General features: G+C 42.3%; 1 protein-coding gene across 1 annotated transcript in view; it reads left to right on the top strand.

The window, feature by feature from the left end:
* The window catches only part of st3gal1 (ST3 beta-galactoside alpha-2,3-sialyltransferase 1), a gene marked incomplete at both ends in the record, with an annotated part of 35,321 nt that overhangs the window by 5,409 nt on the left and 4,591 nt on the right, over positions 1-25,321 (top strand). Inside the window, one exon of the mRNA XM_080485218.1 lies at positions 22,732-22,911. Coding sequence (XP_080341344.1) covers positions 22,732-22,911 — 180 coding nt within the window. The remainder of the gene's footprint in view (positions 1-22,731; positions 22,912-25,321) is intronic.

Genomic DNA, 25,321 nt, shown 5'->3' with positions numbered 1-25,321 from the left:
CTCCATGTTTGGGAAGTGTGCGAGAGAGAAGCCCACGCTGAACTATCTTGTGTCCACCTGGATAAAGTGACGGCAGAATTAGACAGGCGCTTTCAAGAAATGTGAGAAACTTGAGAGCCACTCTTACCAGAAAACATCAGGTACGTCTTATCTCAGGCATTAAATGTGTAAAACCTTTGAAAGCGAAGCAAATCTGTTTGATTTAAATTGTGAATTTTGACGTCAGACTGTTCAGAAAATGTTATTTCTACATTTTATTCAGCTAATGATGCTTTCAACGCCGCGCTTTGAGTTTGTCTGTTTTAAACCTACGAATGACAAAAACAAGAGGAGGATTAATTTCGATCTCTAAACGTGGGTCTTCACCAAACAGAAGCTTCATGTAAAGTTGCTAGGAAGAAGATATCAGGATTTCTTGGTAACAAAAGAGGCGATAATGCAGTTTTAGAGGATATATACAAAAAAGAATAATAATCTTGTTTTATTTTCAAAAAGGTTTGTGTTTACATGTTTTGAAACATTTCCTTGGAAATGGTCGAAACGCTGAAAACAATGTAGTTAGTGTGTAGGGCCATGAGATGGCGCTGTTGGTTGCTTTTCTATCAAAACCACACACACACATACACAATAAACATGAACAATGGGAGTACACAGACAGTCTTATGGACAGATGATAAAGTTGGATTGTTATTACGGTGACTTTCAAAATAAAACTACTGAGTCCCAGGAGAGTATGGAGTCATGACACTCTGGAGGAAAACATTGTCGTAATTGTCCATCTACTCCCTCATATATAGAAAAACGATTAAAAGGGGCAGTAGCAGCGTTTCAGAAAATAAGCATTTTCCCACATTTCCATGGAGACGGAGTCAGCCTTTTCAAAAAGTCGCCTTACTAACTCGTTTCCACGGACACCGAGCGTTTTCAAAAAGTTTCACCTTGGGAGCCGTTTTCAAAAATGTGCATTTTCAGTGGCTCCAAGCGCCGGAGTCCTTTAAACTCACCTGAAGTTTTGCATTTTTCCTTGAACGCGATGTTGTGGAAACCGGGGGCCTCAGGCTACATTCACACTGGAGCCACGCCCAGATTCTGTTCTGTACAAACAGCGTTTGTCCTCCTCTGTTCATTCGGGCTGCAGAGTGTGAAAAACCGTGTAAAAACATCTAACCTTGACTTTTCAAAAAGTTGTGTTTTACCTTGTTTCCATGGAGACAAATCGGAAACATTTCCAAAAAGTTGCACTTTCTCCTGTTATCATGGACACAGAGTTGGAGCGTTTTCAAAAGATTGCGTTTTACCTTGTTTCCATGGAGACGAATCGGAACATTTTCAATGCACTTGCCGGTTTCCACGGAGACCCAGCATTCTCAAAAAGTTGCATTTACCTCCCCCATTTACTTTGAGATGGAGTGTTTGCCAAAAGTTGCATCTTCCCCCTGTTTCCACGTACACGGAATCAGAGTATTTGCAAAAAGTTGTGTTTTGCCCAGTTTCCATGAAGACTGAGTTGGAGCGTTCTACCGTGGGATTCGTTTTCAAAAAAAATGGTTCCGAGCACCGTCGATGTGTAGACGGACAATCACTACACAACAAAAGTTTTTCATTTTCACTTTTAAACAAGGTTTGAGCCCAAACCCAGCTGCAGACGTTTCTTGTGAACGACGGTGTGAGGAGTTCATCAGTGACAACAGATGATCCATGAGCCTCTGATCAGAGTTCGTGAGCCCACCCTCGTCTCATCGGTGGACGGACAACTCGTCCACACAACCGCAAACCTGGACAACTCGTCCGTGCGGTTCTGGACAACTCGTCCACGACTGATTTTTTTTTCAGCATTATTGATTTGAAGGATTGTATTTCACAGTATATTTGACACATTTGGAAGGACTATTAAATATATTTGACACAAAAACATAAGAATTCATTATCGTCCACGACAAATTCTTTCAGCATTTTGTTTATATTAAGGATTATAAAGTACATTTGACACATTTGAAAGGGTTAATAAGTATATTTGATACAAAATTGCTTGTGTATTAAGGTCAACAATATTGTGTATTATTGTGTATTGAGTCTAATGGTCTTTTGAAGTAAAAGAAAATATAGGATCAATGTTTTTCGAAATATTTTCCCATATTTCCACACCATAACTCAGATATGGAAGAATGAGGGAGTTATATAATTGGTTGAGTGAATTTTGATCCAATACCGATCTGATTTTACACATTATGTGAATTATTTGCTCATTTTGACTTCAGGATGTTTATATGCGGCTTCCAACCGAGCTTTTCCTCAAAAGTAATTCCCAAAAAATGTATTTACATGCACTTGTTCAATTTGTTTAGAACTGTAAACAAAGCCATATGATACTATACTAAATATATATGGGCATATACTAGATATATGAAAAATATATATACAATATCAACTAGAAATAATATGTAAAAGTACATTGTACCAGGTTTATTTTCTCAAATAAAATTGTGAGATCTCATCCGTGGACGAGTTGTCCAGGGTTGCAGTTTTGTGGACGAGTTACACTTTGTCTCATCACACCTTTTAAGAAGTGCAGCGTTTTAAGAAGTACACGCTAACCCTGACCCCACCACAGTAAATTGCGGTCCGATCATAGTTCGGAAACCTTCCATCACTAATGCTCATTCAGTTTCTCCCTGTAGATGATGTGGGAAAAGAGATGATTACTTTATTTGATGGAAGGAAATCACAACAGTCAAACAGGGAAGAAATAAATCGAACCCATGATATCTCTTTGTGCAAAGCTTCACTTTGGTCCCTGAGAAGTCCCCAATCACCAACTTCAAACCATCTTTCTAATATACTAACTCATTTGACCTTCTTGGTTTAATTGTACTTTTCCCCGTCTCACTTCTCTGAAGATACTCAAGGTAAAACTAAAAAGCTCTTGGGTCATTCTTGATGCTTCCAATAATCATTTCAACCTTCAGTCTTCCTTCATCTTTCAAAAGGGAAACATCTTGGATTTGTCGGACAGCTTCTGTTCTTTTTCTCCTCGTTCGCAGAGACATTTGATATTCAGCGAGGGGAAATTGCAGATATTTCACTTTTGATAAGACTGGAATCCACTACATTTGATGTGTTTGCTTCGAAAATGACTTCTAGCGTAGATAAGAATTGCTCACTTTTAACAAAAAAACAAAAAACAAACACTGGAATTACCTTGTAGAATTTACATTTTATCAGCCTTCATTGTTATGGTTTGTTTTGCGATGCATTTTGTTTGTTTTTTTCAAAGGTGGACTTGAGAGGAAGAAGCAGGAAATGAAGTTCTGTTACACTGAAGATTGATATTTTTCTCCTGTTGCTTCAGTGAGTTGTGCTCTTTATTTGGTTTAACCAGCAAAGTTTCACACAGTAACCCCTGCTGTTCGCCAGAGATCTTTTTATTTCTTCCCACATCTTTGTTTTATGCTCATATCTCAAACCAGCAGTTTGAATATTCAAATGTTTTATCTCGTGCCTGAGGGGAAACAACAGCCGGGTTTTGTCGCCCGAATTAATCTGTTGCAGCGATCGCTGCCCCCTGGAGGTTGGCGGGGGGGGGGGGGGGGGGGGGGGGGGGGGGTGGTTACGACGAGCGGTAGATTTTCTCCGAGGGGTCGATTCTGCTGTGCTTTGTGATGAAAAATGAAGTTTATTGTGGACGTCAGAGTGGGAAACAAACACTCAGTCCGGCTTTGTTGGTTGCGACTGCTGCAGGCTGGAGGAGCCACAGATCTAAACTCCGCCTGCATTGACTGGATATCGTCGGATAAGAGGAGGCTTGTTGGTGGAGAGGAAGGCTGCAGGGGTGGACTTTTTTTTTTTTTAGCTTTATTGAATTATCACAGTTACAATCGGCTGAGTGATCCGATTCTTTCTCCCGTCAGCGCCCATCTTTTTTAGGCCCCGATTACACGACAAAGTGAAAACGCCTCCCTTTTTTTTTTTTTTTTTTTTTTTTGGGGGGGGCATTTTCGTTTCAGAAAAGTTTTGCATTTACGCAGCAATATTTTCAAAACGATGTCTGTTTACGGGGAAACAAACACTGAACATGATGGAGTTAGCAGGCCAGGCCAGGAGTTGGTGCGCGGACAACTCGCCCACAACTCATTTTTTTCTGCATTATTGATTTGAAGGATTTCAAAGTATATTTGACACATTTGGAAGGATTATAAGGAAATTTGACACGGAGACATGCTAGTGTATTAAGGTCGACAATATTGTGTATTTTTTAGGGTCTTTGTTTTGGCAAACAGAGGATTTGTTTGAGTGTAATAATCAGCTACTTCCGAAGTAAATAAAATAGGATCAATGTTTGTTTGATAATTATTTCCCCATATTTCCACACCATAACTCAGATATAGAAGAATGAGGGAGTTATATCATGTTGAGTGAATTTTTATCTAATACTGGTCTGATTTTACTCATCATGCCAATATTTGTATCTAATTTTGACTTCAGGATATTTATGTGCGGCTTCCAACTGAGCTTTTCATCAAAAATCATTCATAAAAATGTATTTACCTGCACTTGCAAAGCTATACGATACTATACTAAATATATATGGACATATACTAGATATATGAAAAATATATACAATATCAATTAGAAATAAAAAAAAATATGTAAAAGTACATTGTAGAGGATTTATGTTCTCAAAAAATTTTTGAAACCTCATCCGCGGATGAGTTGTCCTACAATCCCAGGAGTTGGCACTGTTGGTTGTTTTTTGTGATGAAACCACACACACATGCTCGCAGAGAACCGTATTATAGACATTCCTATAGACAGATAATGAAGTTGGACTCCTATTCCAGGCCACTCTCAGCTATAAAACTACCAAGTCCCGGGAGAATCTGGACTCTTGTTGTTATTGTCCATCTACTCATACATGTGCGGTAGAACTATTTACTACGGCCGTGGTGGGCATGTGCAGAACCAGTGTGTTTTGCAAAAAGTTGTGTTTTCCCCGTTTCCGTGGAGACGGGAGTCGAGAGTGTTTTTGAAAATTTTTGTTTTCCCCATTTTCAGTGGCTCTGAGCGTCGTTGCCATGGAGACTGGTCGATTTTTTTTTCACTCGAAAACTGGGCCTTTAACCGATGACACTGCTGAGGGATCAGAAGTGATACGTGCCGACTGGAAAACAAGATCCACAATGTATTTCTACCCAGATCCTCCAAAGCCTCCTCTGTAGACTATTATCATGAATATTGAACGGCACGCTAAAGCCACTTGTTTGCTCAGCAGATTGCAGCGCTAAAAGAGATTTGAGCCATAATACCAGCCTTTCAAAAAAAAAAAAGAAAAAAAGAAGTGACCTCTGTGGCTTTGGAATAATGAGATTTGAGGGAAATCTACACTTTTTAAAGGACTATTAAGTCATGGTTCTTATTAAAACTAGAGTTTTATTTTACCTTTCAAATCATAATATTTGAGAATCTAATGCATATGAACTGTGGAAACATAACTTTGCGGCGTCTTATCTGAAAAAAAAAAAAATTGAACAGCCAATTCCAGTTTGTATCCGAATGCAGATAAGAAGTACATTTCACACACAAAGCGCTTCTATCTGGCCCAATGTGGAAAATACAGCCAAGTTTTAGTAGTTGGAGACACAGATAGTGGAATCACATTTCATCCCTCTTGTAGCTCGGACACGGCGGAGATAAGGGAGAAATATTTGCAATGAGCGAAACTGGCATCTATCCTCATTCAGGATCGATGTAACCGAGCAACACGAGAGCGAAGACTTCTCATCTTTTAAAACATCGAAGAAGGCATGTCTTTTTTCTTTTTTTTTAATTTTTAAAGGATTTCCATTGTTGTGTAGCACCACAAAAGTATTCAGCCTCAAGGCTTTGTGTAGGTCTTCAAGCTTATTTCTGATTTTTTTTTAGTCAAGGTTAGATGTTTTTACACGGTTTTTCACACTCTGCAGCCCGAATGAACAGAGGAGGACAAACAGGAAGTTGTTTGTACAGAACAGAATCTGGGCGTGGCTCCAGTGTGAATGTAGCCTGAGGCCCCCGGTTTCCACAACATCGTGTTCAAGGAAAAATGCAAAACTTCAGGTGAGTTTAAAGGACTCCGGCGCTTGGAGCCACTGAAAATGCACATTTTTGAAAATGGCCGCAAGGTGAAACTTTTTGAAAACACTCGGTGTCCGTGGAAATGGGTTAATAATGCAACTTTTTGAAAAGGCTGACTCCGTCTCCATGGAAATGTGGGAAAAAGCGTATTTTCTGAAATGCTGCTACTGCCCCTTTTAATCGTTTTTCTATATATGAGGGAGTAGATGGACAATTACGACAATATTTTCCTCCAGAGTGTCATGACTCCATATTCTCCCGGGACTTGGTAGTTTTATTTTGAAAGTCACCATAATAACAATCCAACTTTATCATCTGTCCATACGACTTTCTGTGTACTCCCATTGTTCATGTTTATTGTGTATGTGTGTGTGTGGTTTTGATTCAAAAGCAACCAACAGCGCCATCTCATGGCCCTACGCACTAACTACCTTGTTTTCAGCGTTTCGGCCATTTCCAAGGAAACGTTTCAAAACATGTAAACACAAACCTTTTTGAAAATAAAACAAGATTATTATTCTAATTTTCTTTTTGTATATATCCTCTAAAACTGCATTATCGTCTCTTTTGTTACCAAGAAATCCTGATATCTTCTTCCTGGCAACTTTACATGAAGCTTCTGTTTGGTGAAGACCCACGTTTAGAGATCGAAATTAATCCTCCTCTTGTTTTTGTCATTCGTAGGTTTAAAACAGACAAACTCAAAGCGCGGCGTTGAAAGCATCATTAGCTGAATAAAATGTAGAAATAAGATTTTCTGAACAGTCTGACGTCAAAATTGACAATTTAAATCCAACAGATTTGCTTTGCTTTCAAAGGTTTTACACATTTAATGCCTGAGATAAGACGTACGGGATGTTTTCTGGTAAGATTGACTCTCAAGTTGCGTCACCAACGAAGCAATGTAATTGCCGTGAAACCAACAGTAATTTCCCCTGAAGCATGTAAAGATTCGTTGTTGACTGTCCCTCCGTCTGTCATTTCCTGCCATGAAACCTGTCACCTCACAGTTGATGCTTGTAATAATTTTTTTTCTTTGTGATTATTCCTGGTTTGACATTTGTCACATTTCAACAGAAAACCAATCCGTTCTGGTCTCTTCGCGTCCTGTCTGACTGACCTGAAAACGCATTAAATCTGCCTTCTGCCTGGTCGCTGGAAAAGTGTCGCGCTCCAAAAGTGATTAACAATATGTCATCCTGTTTTGTTTTTTTTCAAACTGGGTCAGTTTTCACCTATAAGGTCAACGAGCTGTTTTTTTTTTTTCTTAAAAAGGACAGCACAGTGATGTTATGTGATGGGAACAAAAGCCCAACATGACAGGAAACACTTTTAATGACTTCATGTCCTCATCGGCGATGTGCTTTATAAGTCACCTACAGGGATTCTATCGTACAGGAAACAACTTGAACCTATTTCAAGTTTCTGTTAACAGTTTACAAAATCGTGTACCTTACATGAGAATATGTTGTTTGAAATGGCTGATCTGATATATTATTTGGCTGTAGGATGGCCAGAGGCTTTTTGAAGAAGGGTAATGTCTTTCTCTTTAACCTTTGCATCAGAACTGTGAAACCTTCAGGTTTATTTTATAATTTTAAATAGTTTTTATTACATTTTGTTTAGCGAAGTTTTACTCAAAAATTCTGAACCAAAAATTTGAGTTATAAAACTGATGCATGTTTGGTGGATGAACGGACGGACGAATGGATGGAATCAATGGACGAATGATTGATGGATTGACGGAAGGACAAACGGACAATTTGATGAAAGACAGAAGGCTGGATGAATGATGGATGGATGGACAGATGGATGGATTTAATCGATGACTGATGGATAGATGGACGGTCAGATGAATGATAGATGGAGGAATGGTTGGATGAATGATAGCGGGATGTATGGATGGGTGGGTGGTCGCATTTAAAAAGATAACATTATATATAAACCAAAGACAGAATATCCAGCTTGCCTCCATCTTCTGGTTCAAATGCACGAGTCGTTATCCTGAGAACCTCTTCATTTCAGTCAGCCGAGCAGAGAAACGCTGACGCAGCGGATATGTTCCACACCGCGTGCTCGTGAAATAATGGAACGGTAAATACAGGGCACTTCTTCTTCATAGATACCGAGTGTGGAATCCCCCCCCGAGGCTCCAGCCGCATCATTATGAGGTGCAGTAGTTTGAGGATGCTCGCCGATTTGGCGGGCGACACGAGCACTCGGCGGTGATCGATAGCCAACGGGGGTCGGGATGACGCGGCCAGCACCGAGATCAAATCATGGGAGTAACCAGAGCGCCGCTTAAATCTCCAAAAGCCAAATTCCAAGCCAGCCTTCTAGCATGGCTCTTAATTTATCACAGCCGGGCTTCGTCAACCTGCTGTGACACTCCGCCTGGGTACGAAGCCACATCGCTGCACTTATCTTCCTCGCCAGCCCCCCGCTGTGACAGCAGCACGCCATTGTCTACCAATTCAATTATCGGATGACAGCGACGGCACCCAGGCAAGAGTTATTACTTTGCTTTTAGCAGAATGGTTCCTTGGGGGGGGTGTTCCCCTCGTTTTGTTTTGAGCCTGAATGTCACAACTGTCCAGATGCTCAACCCTGAGTTTGACGACGCTTTTCCACCAGTACCTACTCAGCCCTACTCGCCTCGCCTCGCCTCTCCTTGGTCATTTCCCATTACAATATAGTACCACTGCAGCGTGGGAGGAGTCATACAAGTTTCCCCCATCGTGTACAAGTAGTCCCCCCGATATGATGCGGAGCAAACATGCAGTGGATATCAGCTCAAATAATAAAAATGTGATATTTCTATATATTTGATAATAATATTACAAAATGTTGATCATTACGATCGTGCTTCACCGTCCAGTGTTTCGGTTTCAGTGGTGCCCCTGTTAACTGGTGACTTCTGCCACCAGCCATTCGCAGCAACTGATGTTAAAATAAGACAAACAAACACTACGATACTTTAAACTTTAATGGAAATGTGGTTAAACAGCATTCGCCAGGACAGCTACGGATTCTGGTCGGGTTTTTAACGTCTGCTGTGAAAAGGGGACGCGAGAGGAAGCCGGTCACCAGTTAACAGGGAAACCAGTTAATCGAAAACGCCGTGGAGCTCCTGAATCCTCCGGTCGCCACCAGACAAACAAACGTCTGCAGCTGGGTTTGGGCTCAAACCTAGTTTAAAAGTGAAAATGAAAAACTTTTGTTGTGTAGTGATTGTCCGTCTACACATCGACGGTGCTCAGAACCATTTTTTTGAAAACGAATCCCAAGGTAGAACTTTTTCACAACGCTCCAACTCAGTCTTCATGGAAACTGGGAAAAACACAACTTTTTGCCAATACTCTGATTCCGTGTACATGGAAACAGGGGGAAGATGCAACTTTTGTCAAAAACTCCATCTCTAAGTAAATGGGGGAGGTAAACGCAACTTTTTAAGAATGCTCGGTCTCCGTGGAAACTGGCAAGTGCATTGAAAATGTTCCGATTCGTCTCCATGGAAACAAGGTAAAACACCATTTTTGGAAAATGCTCCAACTCCGTCCCCATGGGAATGAGAAAACGCACTCTTTTGAAAACCCACCGACTCTATGGAAACTGGATGAACGCAAACGCTCCGTCTCCATGAAATCAGGGGAAAGTGCAACCTTTTGAAAATGCTCCGACTCTGTGTCCATGATAACAAGGGAAAGTGCAACTTTTTGGAAATTTTCCGATTTGTCTCCATGGAAACAAGGTGAAACACTACTTTTTGAAAAGATTCTGACTCGGTCTTTAAACGGGATAAAATGGAACTTTTTGAAAATGCTCCAACTCCTTCTCCAGGGAAACGGGAAGGAATCTCAACTTTTTGGATACGCTCCGACTCCTTCTCCAGGAAAATGGAGAGGAAACGCATCTTTTTGAAAACACTATTGCTGTGGAAATAGGGGAAAATGTCTCTTTTGGAAATACTCCGATTCCGTCTCCATTGAAACGGGGGGAAATGCAACTTTTTGTGAACGCTGCTGCTGCCCATGTGCAAAAACTGTGTTTTCACTGGAAACATTGTCGTGTAAACGGGTCTCAGAGTCTGATCCAAAGTTTTGATTAGTTTGAATGAGCGCTTTATGCAAATCAGTTCAATACGATATGAGCATCCTGAATGTTCTTTCAATTGCTTCGGCACATAAACGCCTTACAGATAATGGAAGCAGTAGAAGGAGCTCGCGACTGTTACAGTGAAATTATATGCGATCATTAGCCTACGAAAGAACAATATGTCTCAAATATCCAGAATGCATTTCACTCGGATCCCTTAAAGCCTCGTCTCTAGACTATTGTGAATATTAAACAGCATCAGCATATCAGCTCAAGCTTCTTGTTTGCTGAGCAGATTGCAGCCCGAAAAGAGATTTAAGCATGAAAAGAGCCTTTGACAGACAGGGAATAATGAAATCCAACAGAAGATGCACTTGTTTTGAAGCAGTTAGCTTTCATCGATCACTTCGTCTCCCTGCTAAGGCAGAATAATTGATAATCCAATGCATATCATCAGTAAAAACTATATATTATCTGAGGATGACGTATACATGCACACTGCAGGAACTTCCAGTTTGTGTCTGAATGCAGATAAGAAGTACATTTTTCACACAAATTACGTGTTTCTAATCTCGCGAATGCGAACGTACACCCGACTTTATGGAGTTGAAGTCTGAGATAGTGGCAACACTTCTCAACTCCTGGAGCTCAGATGCAGGGAAGATGAAATATTTGCAACCAAAACTAGTCTGCTGGATACCGATCTTCAAGAGGAGACAGGAGTGGAACATTTATATGATTAGCTATAGTAAGAAAGAAAAATATGCACTATCGATTTCTGGTAATTTGACACCAACCTCATCAACACCGATGCCACCCTTGCCTGTTAGAATAAGTTTTAAAACAAAATAAATGTAAATAAAAAACAAACTCAATGAAATAAAATATAAATTTCACATGTAACAACAGTAGAAATATGAATTCTTTGCATTTGTAATAAAGAGATAAATACGCGATAAACACTAAAGCCTACTGTAACACCCACTAGTGGCCCAACATGCTAACCACATCATTTCTCAAAATGTTGCCGTGTCAATGTGAAACTTTTCTTAACTTTTTATTCTACAAAATTAGTTTTACAACAGTAATAATTGTCCCCATGCCTGGAATGACGCCCGAGAAGTGAAGAAAGTCTGTCCTCTCTCTCTCCCTTTGACTCCTCCCACAATTAGGCAGCTCTGCTCTGGCACATGGCACCACGAGAGGAAGTACGTCCGCCTCTTCCCAAGATGGGCATGTGTGGGCGGAGCCAGTCCAGCTCACACAGACACAGCAGATTGTGAATGCAGCTCCTATGATCCAACATTCCAATGGAGGAAAATCAAACATGTTGTTGTTTAAAAGTACGTAAAAGTGTTAAAGAGCTGTACGATATGAGATCTTTAAACAAAAAAGCAAAAATTATGCATTTTCACTTGAAACGTTTGTTGTGTAAAGGGCGCTTTTAAAGTCGAGCTTTTGATACCTCCGTTAGGTCCTAAGCTGACTTTCTTACCTCTTTAAATTGGCAGTGCTGGATCGACTTTTGATTAGATTTCTAAACCACAGAAAGAATCGGCTCTGAATGAAAATTCACCCACACGCTTGAACTCTGCGAAGTGAAGCCTCTCGGCTTTTTGTTTGGGGTTTTTTTTTTAGATCCTATTTAAGATCCTTGAATCACAGCCTGAAATCGTTAACAATTTGATGAGAGCACGGGGTGCAGTCCGAGAGGTTTGTCTTTTGGCTCGGCGGCCGCTTCACAACAGTCCTGTAACCAAACCGGGGGAAACACAAAAGACACCCGGTGAGTGCATGTGAGGGCCTGGCGCCAGCCCAGAAAGGTCATGTGGCGCTTATTTCACGAAAAACTCCGGCAAGGCACCAGATGACTGTCCAAACCCTCTCACTCTCTGCAAATGTTCTGGTAAGGACGGATTTCTTTCTTTAGGTCTAATCACTCGCAGCACTTTGGGAGCAGTCTGCCATCACAGTACTCGTGTGTGTGTGTGTGTGTGTGTGTGTGTGTGTGTGTGTGTGTGTGTGTGTGTGTGTGTGTGTGTGTGTGTGTGTGTGTGTGTGTGTGTGTGTGTGTGTGTGTGTGTGTGTGTGTGTGTGTGTGTGTGTGTGTGTGTGTGTGTGTGTGTACTCCGTGGGCATATTTCATTTGCAAAGACGCAGGCAGTCTCGGATGTATGATTGTCTCATCATTTATATTTACTCTGCTGAATCGAGGATCAGTCAAGCTTACATTCTACACCATGATGTAAGCCCTTGCAAATAACTTCATTAAGATGGATCTTGGAGCCAGCAGATGTAATCGGTAGGCACGCCACATTTGTGACTCAAAGAAATCCCTGTTTGGAATCGCCTTCAAAACTGGGATTTCCCACGCAACTGAGGACTAAGCCTCGGAGCTGGAGCCTGCGTCTCGATCCGGGCACGACGCTCCGTGAACTTGTTAATGCGACTCGGAAAAATGGAGCGTCGTCATTTCTCGGAGAACGTTTTTCACCATCGTGATATGCTCCCGCATGCTAACCAGTGGCCGCGAACCTCCTGGCGAAGTGCCTCTTATCCCCCGCCGACCTCCGTCTGAGCACCGGTAAGCTGCACTTTGCCTTGGTAATCAGAGCCCTGGAGCTGAGAGACCCAGCATTGAGAGCCAGTTTTTTTTCCTCCATTAGTCCTGCTCATCCTTATTGTTATTATCGTGGCGCACGACCAGAGCAGCTCTGTTGAAATCGTTCAATTTCTAATCAAGACTTCATTTTTCAGGGTTCCCATTCAACTCTGCATTCAGGCCCGTCCTTTTCGTTTTTTTTGGTTTTTGTTATTGCGATGCGATGAGGACTGGAGGTCAGGGGTTTAATTGCAGGACCTCCATCAAATGTCACCTTTTGGTTTTGTTTAGAAATGTGAACGTGGTATAAAACTAATTAAATTCAATGTCACTGTTGCCTCGAGAGGCTCACAGCACTGCAGTACCAGAGGGATATATCACTCTGTAATATCCACAATGATTGTGTTTGTGTTCTTCTGTTTACTTTGTGTTACAGGCCAATAATGGTAAGGTTCCCTTGTCATGTCAGTATATTAGAGCGCTGTTGTGCCGTGTTTGTATTGTTTCATCCACCGTTGTCATCATTGGAAGCGGCGAGTTTACTTGAAACAGCGTCAGAAGATGCGAAGAAAAGAAAACTCTACCAATCGAAAAAAGGCGTGTGCAGTTCTGCCATGCGGACATTTGAAGATATGCGACAAAGGATTCACTCATCCTTCAAGGTTCCTGGGCAGCTTTCAAACATATTCCATAAGATTAAGCAGCACCAAACATTTCAAGTGAATTTCAAAGACTTTTTTTTTCTCCCTACTCTCTCATTTATATGGGACTTGAGGGCTTTGCTACTTAAGACTATTGGTGATTTCTTATGGGTGTGGAAATTGTGAAAAAACTCTGTAGGGAGACAAAAAGAGGAGAAGGGATTTCACCCAAGAAAACGGTGTTGTTAATAATAGTAATAATAATAATAATAATAATAATAATAATATATCCTGGGTTGAAGCCAAACCTGACTTTCTAAAAGTTTTCCAACAGTAATAATCGTCCCCGGACCTGGAATGACGCCCCAGAAGTGAAGAAAGTCTGTCCTCTCTCTCCCTGGCTTGTTTCAGGTTTGCTCCAACCAGCCAATCAGAAATCAAACCCTATATCGTGTCATCGGGGGTTTAGCCAATCCCAATCAAGGTAGGCCCTCCCTTTGACTCCTCCCACAATTAGGCAGCTCTGCTCTGGCACATGGCACCACGAGAGGAAGTACTTCCTTCTCTTCCCAAGATAGGCATGTGTGGGCGGAGCCAGTCCAGCTCACACAGACACAGCAGATTCTGAATGCAGCTCCTGTGATCCAATATTCAAATGGAGGTTAATCAAACATGTTGTTGTTTATCTACTCACACGTGTTCAGAAGAAATATTCACTAAGGCACATGGAGACAGAAGTTCTTCTGCTGTTCTGGACCTTCAGTTTCAAGCTTCGCACTGTTGGAAAATCATAAAGCTGCTCTTCTACACACCTTAGTTGTGACCTTTCTGCCGTCTCCAACCAATCTTTCCATTCTCCTTCCACCTCTGGCATCACCAATGTATTGTAGCCCAGAGAATTGCAGCCCACTGGATATTTTGTCTTTTCGAACTCTTTTCTGTAAACTCTAGACGTTGTTGTTCAAAATGACTTTTCTATGCTCATGTTGAGTTTGAACTTCAGCGACTCATTTGGACCACGTCTACACTTGCACATGTGTCTGTAACGTCTGTACGAGACACTGAAAGGTTTCTACTGAGCCAACTAGGAGGTGGGGATGGTTCCCATCACCTCATGTTTATCAGACACATGAGACTCTTTTGAAGGGACTTGCTCATGTGGTCTCTTCATGTTGTTTTCGAGCCACATCGCTAAGGTTAATCGAAAATTGGCTCAGTTGGTAGAGTGACCGTGAGTGTCCTTGAGCAAGGCTATGAACCCCAGAAATTCACAGGTCCAATCCCCACTGACAGGCCACCAGTGTGTGTCCCTGAGCAAGACCCTTGACCCCATCAGGGCCGTAATGTGGCTGCCCACCGATGCGTCGAAAAAGGAACTTCTCCAATTAACCCCAAGTGGATTAGTAAACTTTAGCATAACACACTCGCACAGCGAACCGCCACGCCGCACATACAAGATGCGGAAGGATTCGTTAGCCAGTCACGATCTGTTTACATTCCCCAAGATGAGGGCCGCTTCGATGAGCAGCATCAAATTAAGACAAGGTGAGGGGCTGTACAAGTGTGTTTAATTATGAGGGAGCAGTCAGTCGGCGCGGCTGTTGACTATCCCACTTGGCAATCTGGCAGCGAGCTGAACGTTTCACTTCTGACGGTGCTCGCTCATCCAACTTTTCACTGGATACCTATTAGCTGAAGCATCGATCGCCGCCTCCTGCTGCCACGAGAGGCTCTCTGTGTATTAGATAACCTTTTCCATAGGTCTCTTGGACCCGTGCTATTTGAGCGGTTGGAAAGTTTGAGCCGTCCTGTTGATCATAAGACGAGAGCTTTAAAAAAAATCACACCCGAGGCTCCCGCCTCACTCACCTGACAGAAGAAACGAGCGCCGCGTTCCCCGCGAAGTCGCGATGATTAGTCAGCCGGAGAACGCTCTCGCTCGGACTCGCAGAGGAAGAGACGGCAGCAAAGCGCCGAGGCATGCGGAGAATTAAGACAGTACTGAAATACCGCTGACCTTTAAAGCGTTAGTTGGCTTTTACACGCCGCGTGATCCGGCGGCACCGAGAAGCAGCTTTATGTGGCACAGGGGCGTTCAGCTTGTAGAATCTCCAGCGCAAAATGAATAATAATTTGACAAATAATGTCCAACTAGCAGCTGGTGGGCAAACATCCCTGACATTAAAGTCATCATTAATCATTTATCAGCATCGCGCCTCACAAAGGGGAGAAATAATGACTGCAAAGGGGAATGTCTTGAACGAGGTTTCAACCTGTTGTTTCGACTGTAAATGCATAGACATGTACAGCAAAATAGTAAATGTCAACCTGATGCCAATCAGGAGCCTTGGCGGGGGGGGGGCTTTTCTTCAGACTCGCTTTTGAATTATGAAGCCGCTGCTCACCGTTTGCTGCTTGGCGTCGGCGCCACAGCTGCAGCCGGCGATGGCGTTGATAAGCTGGGCGACGCTACATCTTTAGACAACCATCTTTTATAGAATACCGGCGAGCACCTGTTCCTCCGCCTCTCGCAGTATCTCCCCGTCACATTCCTCCCCCTCTGCGCCTCTGCTACGAGTCTCATACATCTTTGAGAAACCTCGCGGATACGGTCCAATTCTAACGGTACGATAAATAACCTTTTTTTTTAAAAAGAAGACCAGCAGGGTGTGGAAAAATTACCCATTCTGACAGAACGGGGGAAAATAGGATGATGATTCCCCTGCATGTTTCAATAGACGAATACTAGAAGGTAGTACCTCTGATCAGAGTTGAGCCGTTGGAACGAGGGAAGCTTCGATACCAGCAATGGCACTGATTTATATTTTTGCCCGCAGGTGACTAAATATTGTTGCCGGGGGGTCAGAGAGAGAGAAAACCTAATGGGCTAGAAACTGCTCTCTCTCTCTCTCTCTCTCTCTCTCTCTCTCTCTCTCTCTCTCTCTCTCTCTCTCTCTCTCTCTCTCTCTCTCTCTCTCTCTCTCTCTCTCTCTCTCTCTCTCTCTCTCTCTCTCTCTCTCTCTCACGTACAGTATGTAGTCCAGTGGTAGGATTCTCACCCGCCATGCGGGAGGCCAGAGTTTGATTCCCGGCCAAAGCAAGTGTCCTTAGAAAAATGAATTCACATATTTTCATTTATTTTCTTAAAGGTGCAGCTTTGTCTATTTTATTATTTTTAAAAAATAACAATTGATTGGCTGTCCCCCAGTGGGTGTTTAACCTTTCCAGTTGGTGCCCGACCGCTGGAGCACCCGGCCTTTGGATACCTTGAATCGGGTCTCCAAAGGGAAGCTGTGAAATCTTCCCGATAACCACCCAACATGTACATGACGTCATACCTCGGCTGCATCAGCAGCGGATAGGCGAGAGAGCACGAGCGATGGTTTGGAGATTCTTTAATAGCTGTGATAGTGACAAAAATAAAGCAGACTGTTAATTATTTTCTGCCAAAATATCAAGTGGAGGCGCAAAAAAAGCAACTTCATCACCTGAGACATTTGGACCAGCAGAGTGAGCGCGGTGTTGCCCATTAGTTTTACTGCTCAGTGGCTCCAGGAGGATTTTTCTCCGAACCATGCTACATGCTACATGCTAAAGAGTCTTTGGGAGTCACACACCAGCAATGCTACATCCCGACAACACATAGCCTCCACATTCCATTTGCGTATGGAGTTTAAATTAGAGTTCATAGCATTTGATAAGTACTCTGTACTTAGTTTAAGTAAATGGGGCTATAATCACTTGAAACAGAAGCTTCCAGGTGGAAAATGAAAAACATTGTTGCTCTGCAACGTAATTGTGGAAATTGCCCAAAAATTAAGAGGAAAAAAACTTATTTTTTTGCTATGAAATGTATATAATATAAAAACACTGCAAATATTTGGTTTCCTTTCTTTTATTTTGTGTTCCGTCATTACATGTTATGTAACGATAGTGCAGTCAAAGAATCCAGTGTGCGTCTTCTACTTATTACAGTAAAACTCAGCTTCAGTCAAGGTTATCGTTGTTGTCCAATCAGAGCCTTTCGCTTCGCAGTGGAAGGTTCGCCATCAGGAGAGGATTTCTGTTTGTGAAACTATAAACTATAATATCACCCCCCCCACCATTAGTGCTTAACAATACGAAAACTCTTTTCTCTTTTGTCGCTGTTATCCTCCTGAAATAATTCAATCTAGTGAGGTTTAGTCACTGTTTTGTTCAAACTTTAACACAGATTCACATTATGGTCTGTTTTGGAACGAGCTCATGAGAGAATTTTCAAAAAAGACATGTTTTGTTTTAACAAAAACAGTGCTTCCAGAAGGGAACTCTGAACCTCATGCAAATACATATTGCTAACATAAGGATTGCACCCTATCTCAACATATTTCAGCTTTTTAGAGTTCCTCTGGTACTGTATATGTAAAGCCCCTATATGACTCTGCTATAAATCACCTGTCAAGAGCTCTGCCGTCAGCAGAAAGACCTCTGCTCTGAATTTTAGTCCTCCACAGAGAATGAGTCATCTGTCTGGTTCTGTTCTTTTTTTCTTGGAGAGTGCTGCAGACTTTCTGTTGCGGCCGTAGAACTTTCTCAGTATTATAAAACAGAAAGCTGCACCACAAGCCGATCAGGAGGCGATATCTGATATAGAAATATCAGTCAACGTTCACATTCAGGGTGCGATTTGCAGAGGTCGACCCTTTTTAGATCTGAATGTAATCTAAAAGTACAGGGATTACTGTTTCTTATGTGATTGGGTACATTGTGTCGCACCCCTACCAGGGTTTGAATCTCTTCACTTTGAATTGTCTTCCAAACTTGTGATTGCTAACTCCCAAAACAGAATGCAGTAAAGATTTCATCAACATATTAACCAAATAAGGGAAAGTCTTATTCTTTCATTGCTCCACAGTTTGATTCAGAGTTTTGTTGTTTCAGTGGTGGATAGAACTCAGCATGGTCTCTGATGGTACAGCAGCTAACCAGTGTGCGCTTAGATCTAACCCCTCCAACCAAGTTCGACCTTCCTTGAATTTGTAGAAGATTTGCTATTACTTGTTGCTCATGAGCTGCCAAAGATTTCTGAAACAAGATACTGAACCCTAACCTGCTGTCAATGGCGTGTGAACACCTTATATAACACCTGTTTCCATTTCTCTGAGTTTGTACTTTAATGTGTGTGAATTGGACAACATGTCTAACAGGATGAAGTCTTTGCCACTGCTAAAAGCATTGGCTTGACGAATGTCTCCTTTTAGCATTTAATGATAAGGATTGCTGCACGCTATATATAAAGACCTACCATATGTTTCAAAGCTATTAATCAGCACACATTACATTTGTTTTTCTTCTATGATATATGGATTCCAACAGCCATTGAAAAGAACATAATTTTCAAAGAAATTCTTAATTAGCAGGAAAATGTTTAGTATGGGATGAGATGCTATGCTATGCTATGTTAGGATATACTGTGCTATGGTATGCTGTACTATAATGCTATGCTGTGGTATGTTATGCTGTAGTATGCTATGACCTGGCCTGTCTTATTTTCAGAAAAAAAGTGGATTTTATAACATTTATTTCATGTCCAAAATCATAAATATACTAGGTCCAATGGGTGTGTGGCTTAACATCAGACTTTTAGTCCAAGTCCAGCACTGACCTATTAAAGATCTCATATCACACAGCTTTTCAACACTTTCACACGAATCTCTTTGGTCCAAAAACAAATTAAAAGTTTATTGCTACAAATCCAGCTTTTCTTTGATTTTCCTCTATTTGAATATTGGATCATAGGAGCTGCATTCAGAATCTGCTGTGTCTGTGTGTGCTGGACTTGCTCCGCCCAGACATTGCCCATCTTGGGAAAAGGAGGAAGTACTTCCTCTTGTGGTGCCATGTGCCAGAGCAGAGCTGCCTGATTGTGGGAGGAGTCAAAAGGAGGGCCTGCCTTGATTGGGATTGGCTTAAACCCCCGATGACACTATATAGGGTTTGGATTTCTGATTGTGTGATACTGTTGGAAAACCTTTAGAAAGTCAATTTTGCATAATATGACCCCTTTAATATTTAACATAAACCAGTGTAAACATGCATGCATGTTGGGAGTTTAATGATTTTCTTTAAAGATGTGTGAGAGTTTGGTAGATTTGTTTTTTTCTGTGGTTTGATGGTAAAGTAATCTTAATAGCTATGAAAATGTGAAAATTGTCCCCTGACCATCTGTGACTTCAGAGTTTCAATGTGTAGGCACATCTTCTTTACTTGAATGTAAACAAAGAAAATAAATTGTTGTTCTGTTGAAGTAGTTTCAAGATTATGATGGGTGATTCGATTTTTGAGGGATCTAGTCTATGGAGTGGTCCTAGTCTGCATTGACTATCGTGAATTGCCCAAAAAAGAAAAGTAATGTCCCTGTGGCAGGTTCATGGACAGCCAAGGCTCATCGGTGGTCCTACATCATAACGTCCAGGGTCTTTTATTTGAGCTCGACTCCACAACATTTACTTCAGGGGTCTATTGGTCATAATGTTATGGCTCTACAGTTAATATCTATTTTGTTTAAAACGCAGCCAGAGGTTGGTTCACAGAATCTCATGTTGCATATTCATTAGGAGAATCTGAACTATTCGCCTCCTTGGAGTGGTTGACGCCACACACCCCCGCAAGATCAAACCAAATAGCAAAATCCACTGGTGTGAACTGAACCAGCACTCCTCCACATCTGCATTACTGGGGCGTTCGCCTCTGTAGTGATGGCCTTGGACCGATCTCTGGAGGAATGCACAGAAAATACACAAGATGCGTTCATGCTTTCATGAGAACTGGATCACAACTGTACATGGCTGATGAGAAAAGGGAAAGAATTGAGAGGAAGAAGAGCCTCTTCAGCTGTAGACTGAGATTGTAATGGGCTGTACTTTGTCCTCTGTTTCCTAGAAACTCCCCACCAACCAAAGATAAGAGTCTTTTGTTGTTTTCCTGAAAGGAGCATGACACCGCCGCCTCAAGTTCCATTCAGGCCTGATTTTGATTCCCATTGTCTCCGTTACACCTACATAATAGCAGAGGAGTAAATTAAGAGCTGGGGAAAAGCTAATGCTACCGTTGAGCGCTCCCTCAAAGTGGTGAGAAGGAAACCTCTGGGAGCGATGAATTCTTCGCGCCATGGCGTTTGATATGCGGCGTGGTGTTTCGGGGGGCCTCCCTCATCCGCCCTCGACGGTAAGGATCCATTTATCTCGTGATTTTCATAAAAATTCCCAGATGCGGCGGTTACCGCTAAGGAAGACATCCGGCGACGCGGTCCTGTCAAGACGCCGCCTCCCTTCCACTGATGCATCGCGTCATAAATGCCTCCCGCCGGTCTTCTCCACACGCTGTGGTTTCAAACCCCGGTTTGGTTCAGATGAAACGCCCAGCCGCCGTGTAGGCTTCGCGCTCCAGACGAACAGAGAAAAAACCAAAACTGTTTGTTTCTTGTTAATGGAAAAGCGTAAAAAGTTGTTAGCGCTCCTTCGTCTCTTGCCTTCGGCGGTTTGTTGAACGCCACAGTTTCTGCTCTCAGTTAATCACTTGCAGTGACAAGTCATTATTCCATACAATGCTTGTCCCGTTCCTTACAAAACGCTGTAACTAATGATGCCATAACATATTAATCAGCACTGTGTTAGTCATAATAATAATATTAATAATAATAATAATAATAACAACAATATCCGTCTGGTGCAGCAGGGTTGTTTTTTTTAATCGCCTGGGAGAAACTGGCCTTCCTGCTTCCTCTCAGCTGCCTGAAACTAAAGGCTGTGAATTATCCATCTTGCCTCCTGCACAAGCCGGTAAAATCCACTGGAAACAAAAAGTATTCAAGTTTTTTTGCGTGAATTGTAACTGGATCACAATCTGATCTGCACTGAAGTGTCGCCTTAATGTTTTTCACGTGACACCCCGTGAACAATGGGAGTAGTTAAGGTCTTAAACATCCAAGGGAAGAAATGTGGACTTCAAATTATATCGGTATCTGAATCGGTCAATATTTCGTTTTTTTAAAATCTTCAAATCGGATATCGACACATATCCAATATAGTGCTTCCCTACATTTTACTGAATAACCTGATCGAGCTGGAATTATGGGTGAATGTATGTATTTATGTATACTTCTACAGGTGTTATGTTATTGCTGTCCATGACTGTTCAAAAGAAAATAACAATTTATAAGCATTTGTAAAATAAAAAATTTCACATCAAATGACCCTGTCATGGAATCTGTGACGCGTCATCATTTGATAAATTTCCAATAAAGGCCACTGATGAGGGCGGGATTTATTATACAGTGACGGAAATTAGTGTTGGTGTGAGGAGAATTACACCACGTTTAACTAAAAAAAGGCACATTTTCCTTTAAAAAGTAATGCAACATGAACCCCTGTTGTTTATGATTCATGCTGAAATACATGTGCAAGGAGGTAAAGTCGTGTTACATTCAGCTGTACTGGAATAAAGGTCAAACTCTGCCTCGGGCCTTAATGGGTTTAATTGCTCAGTTAATCATGTTAGCCTTGCTTGGTGTACGTCTGTCTTTTCCTAATTAATTTTGGTATAATTTGCAAAAGAGCAGTCGTGAAGCTATTTTGTTAACTGCACAAGGTCAAGGGAAGGTTTGTAACATAAAATGAAAACCATTTCCCGCCGTGGAGTGTTGACTCACAGAAAGTGGAGGTGGTTTTGGATCCCCGGCAGGAAAAGTGTCTGGTTGCTATACGACTGCCACCTTCCCAGTCAGTAATGAGGAAGATGATACTGCTCTCGAAAAGGTGATGCACATCGCACACGTGTGTCACTTCCTGCGGCTGTCCGAAAAGCAACCGCCACTGTCAAGCTGTGTTCCCGCCAATTACAGGCCCGGTCTGAGAGGATTGTTGGTGGTAATAATAGGAATGTCTCGCCTCGCCTGCCAGGATGTAATTACCGAGCCCCAAACGGACACTGGATTGGAATGAATTGCTGATCGGATGTCCAAAACCATGGTTATCCTTTTGTCCTTTTTATAGATAGTTTTTTTTTTTGTTTGTTTGTTTTTTAATCTCTAAATAATGATTATTGCTTTGCATGTGTGTGCCAGCCATGTGTTGTTTGTTAAATGTAAACACGTGGTCCGTTCTTTTGTTTTCGTGAATTCGCACGGCAAAACAGTCATCTCTCTGACATGTGGGGGGGGGGGGGGGGGTCAAATTGTATTCACTTAACTAGGGAGGAGACGAATATGAGAAATGACAGGAGTCTTCTTCCTCTGCCCTGCAGGATGAACCAGGCCCCCACCTCAGGCTTTGAGGAGGACGTGGGCGCCAGGACGACGCATCACGTCATGTACCCGGAAAGCGCCATCGACCTGGACAACGCCACCAGCCTGGTGCTGATCCCCTTCAAGACTCTGGACCTGCAGTGGATCATCAGCGCTCTGACCACTGGCACCATCACACAGTGAGCGTTCCCCCTCCGACGATAAATGATGATGTCTAATGTGATGAGGTTCTTCCACTGATGAGCCCTCAGTGGTTTTATGACTAAAGTCCTATTTTTATTAGCTCTGGGCCAGTCTTACCTCTCCTCATCTCTGGTATATTGCAGCAGTATTAAAAAAAAGTTACAGATATATTTAGTGGCTGGCTGTTCAACCTCTCCTGTGTTTATTGGGAAAATACACAATTTTATTCAATGTATTTTCACATCTAATTTTGTGAAATTTAATCTCATGGTGTCTTGGGCCATTTACACTATAACGTCGCTGGCAGCCAGTGAAAACACAACTTTATGAAACAGGCTAGCAAGGTAGAACTTTTTGAAAATCCTCCGACTGTCGCCAGTTAAGCGTGAGGAAAAGGTAACATTTTGAAAAAGCTCCGCTTCCGTAGAAAAGGGGGGGTAAACGCAACTTTTTGAAAATGATCCATCTCCATTTTTGTGGAAACGGGGGAAACAGAACTTTTTGGAAATGCTCTGACGCTGTTTCAGTGGAAGCGTGGGAATATGCATCTTTTTGAAAACATTGCGTCGCCGTGGAAACGGGAGAAAACATACATTTTCTGAAGCGCTGCCGTGTAAATAGTTCTTCCGCACATGTGCAACTAGAGGGACAATCACAACAATGTTTCCTCCGGCGTGTCACGACTCCCCGTCTATATTCTCCTGGGACTTGGTAGTTTTATTTTGACGGTCACCGTAATAACTTCATCACCTGTCAATGCAAATGTCGACATTTTGTTCTGTGTGTGCGGTCTCATTACGAAAAACAACCAACGACACCCACTCGTGGCAATCTAACTACATCATTTTCACCGTTTTGTTTTCAAAATGTTGCCACGTGAACACAACATCTTTCTCAAATGAAAATGCCAAAACGAAGCGTTTTCACTTGAAATGTTGTCGTGTGAACGAGGCCTTATAGTCTCCACCCCTCCATCACTGGAATAAAGATACCCGCCCTTGTTTTCCCTAGAATTATGTATTTTCTCTCCATATAGAGAGCAGATATGCCTCATTTATCGTCCCATTTGTCATTGACATTAAGAGCTGAGAAACTTTTTCCCCATTCCTGAAAACACTGCATTAGCGTGCAGCGCGCCGCGTTCCCGCATCCATTTACTCCATTCAAATACCAAATCGTCCCAGCAATCACGCCCGCTCACTGCTTCTGTTTGTCACATCGCCATGATAGGCATAATCACTCTGTTCTAATCTTCCAGTAAATTTCACCCTCAGCTGCTTCTCCTTCAGTGACCCGGAATCATTAGCTTGATTACTGGACGTCCCAGCAGCGGGAGAAAGAAACAAAAAAAAAAAAACAACATGCAGCCGCTGCCAATTAACGCCACTGCCAATAACTCAGTCGCGCCAATCTATTTGATGGCGGAAGCATCCAAACAAATGTTGCCTGTAAATGTGCATTTGTCCTGCGGCTCTGCCAGAGGACTCATTCTGCATCATTACGTCTCACTTTACTGCCGCTAATATTAGCATTAGCCCAACTGCCTGTACATCTTCGGCCGTGAGAGCCGCGCTCCGTTTTCCCAGACTTTATCGTCTCGTTAATAAAGTGGTGCTCGACGGGAAAGAGGGGGCCGCCTGGACCGAGCACAAACACGATGTTTACTCTTCTTAGTAAAAAAAACAACAGATGTACAGACACTGGTGGATATTGAGGCGTTGGAGGGGAACTTGAAGGCCCTTTTGTACCGCGAAAGTCATTTTTAGTGGTGAAGTTCGTCTTCTTAAACCATATTAGTTGTTTTACCTTCATTAACCTTGTTTAGGCCGCCTTTTCAGGTGAAAATGGAATGCTCTAGCAGTTTGGGTGTTTGTTTACACGAAAACGGTGCTCAGAGACACTGAAAATGCAACTTTATGAAAATTCACCGACTCCGTCTCAATGGAAATTGGTGAAGCCCAAGTGTTTGAAAACTCTCTGGGTCCGGCTCCATCTCCATCTCCAGCGGAACCGGGGAAAACACAACTTTTCTAAAATTGTCAGATTCTGTCTCCATGGAAACGGGGGGGGGGAAACACAACTTTCCTGAAACGCTGCCACTGTGCATGCGTACCACGACTGTCGTAAACAGTCCTTCTGCACATGCTCAGTTGAAGGACAATAATAACGTTTGCCTCCGGAGTCCATGTTCTCTTGGGACTTGGTGGTTTTATTTTGACAGTCACCCTAATAACAATCCAGCATGGTCGCCTGTCCATACGAAGGTCGGCGTACTGCACATTGTTAATGTTTCTTGTGTAGAGTTCTTTGTGTGCGTGTGTGCGTGTGGTTCCATGATAAAAACAACCAACAGTGCTAACTTGTGGCCTGTCGTGCTAAATGCATTGTTTTGAATGTTGTTGGGTT

This window comes from Lipophrys pholis, assembly GCF_963383615.2.
Source record: "Lipophrys pholis genome assembly, chromosome: 17".
Taxonomy (NCBI): Eukaryota; Metazoa; Chordata; class Actinopteri; order Blenniiformes; family Blenniidae; genus Lipophrys; species Lipophrys pholis.
Note: the sequence above shows the minus strand (reverse complement) of the source record. Positions and strands in the feature narration are given on the sequence as shown.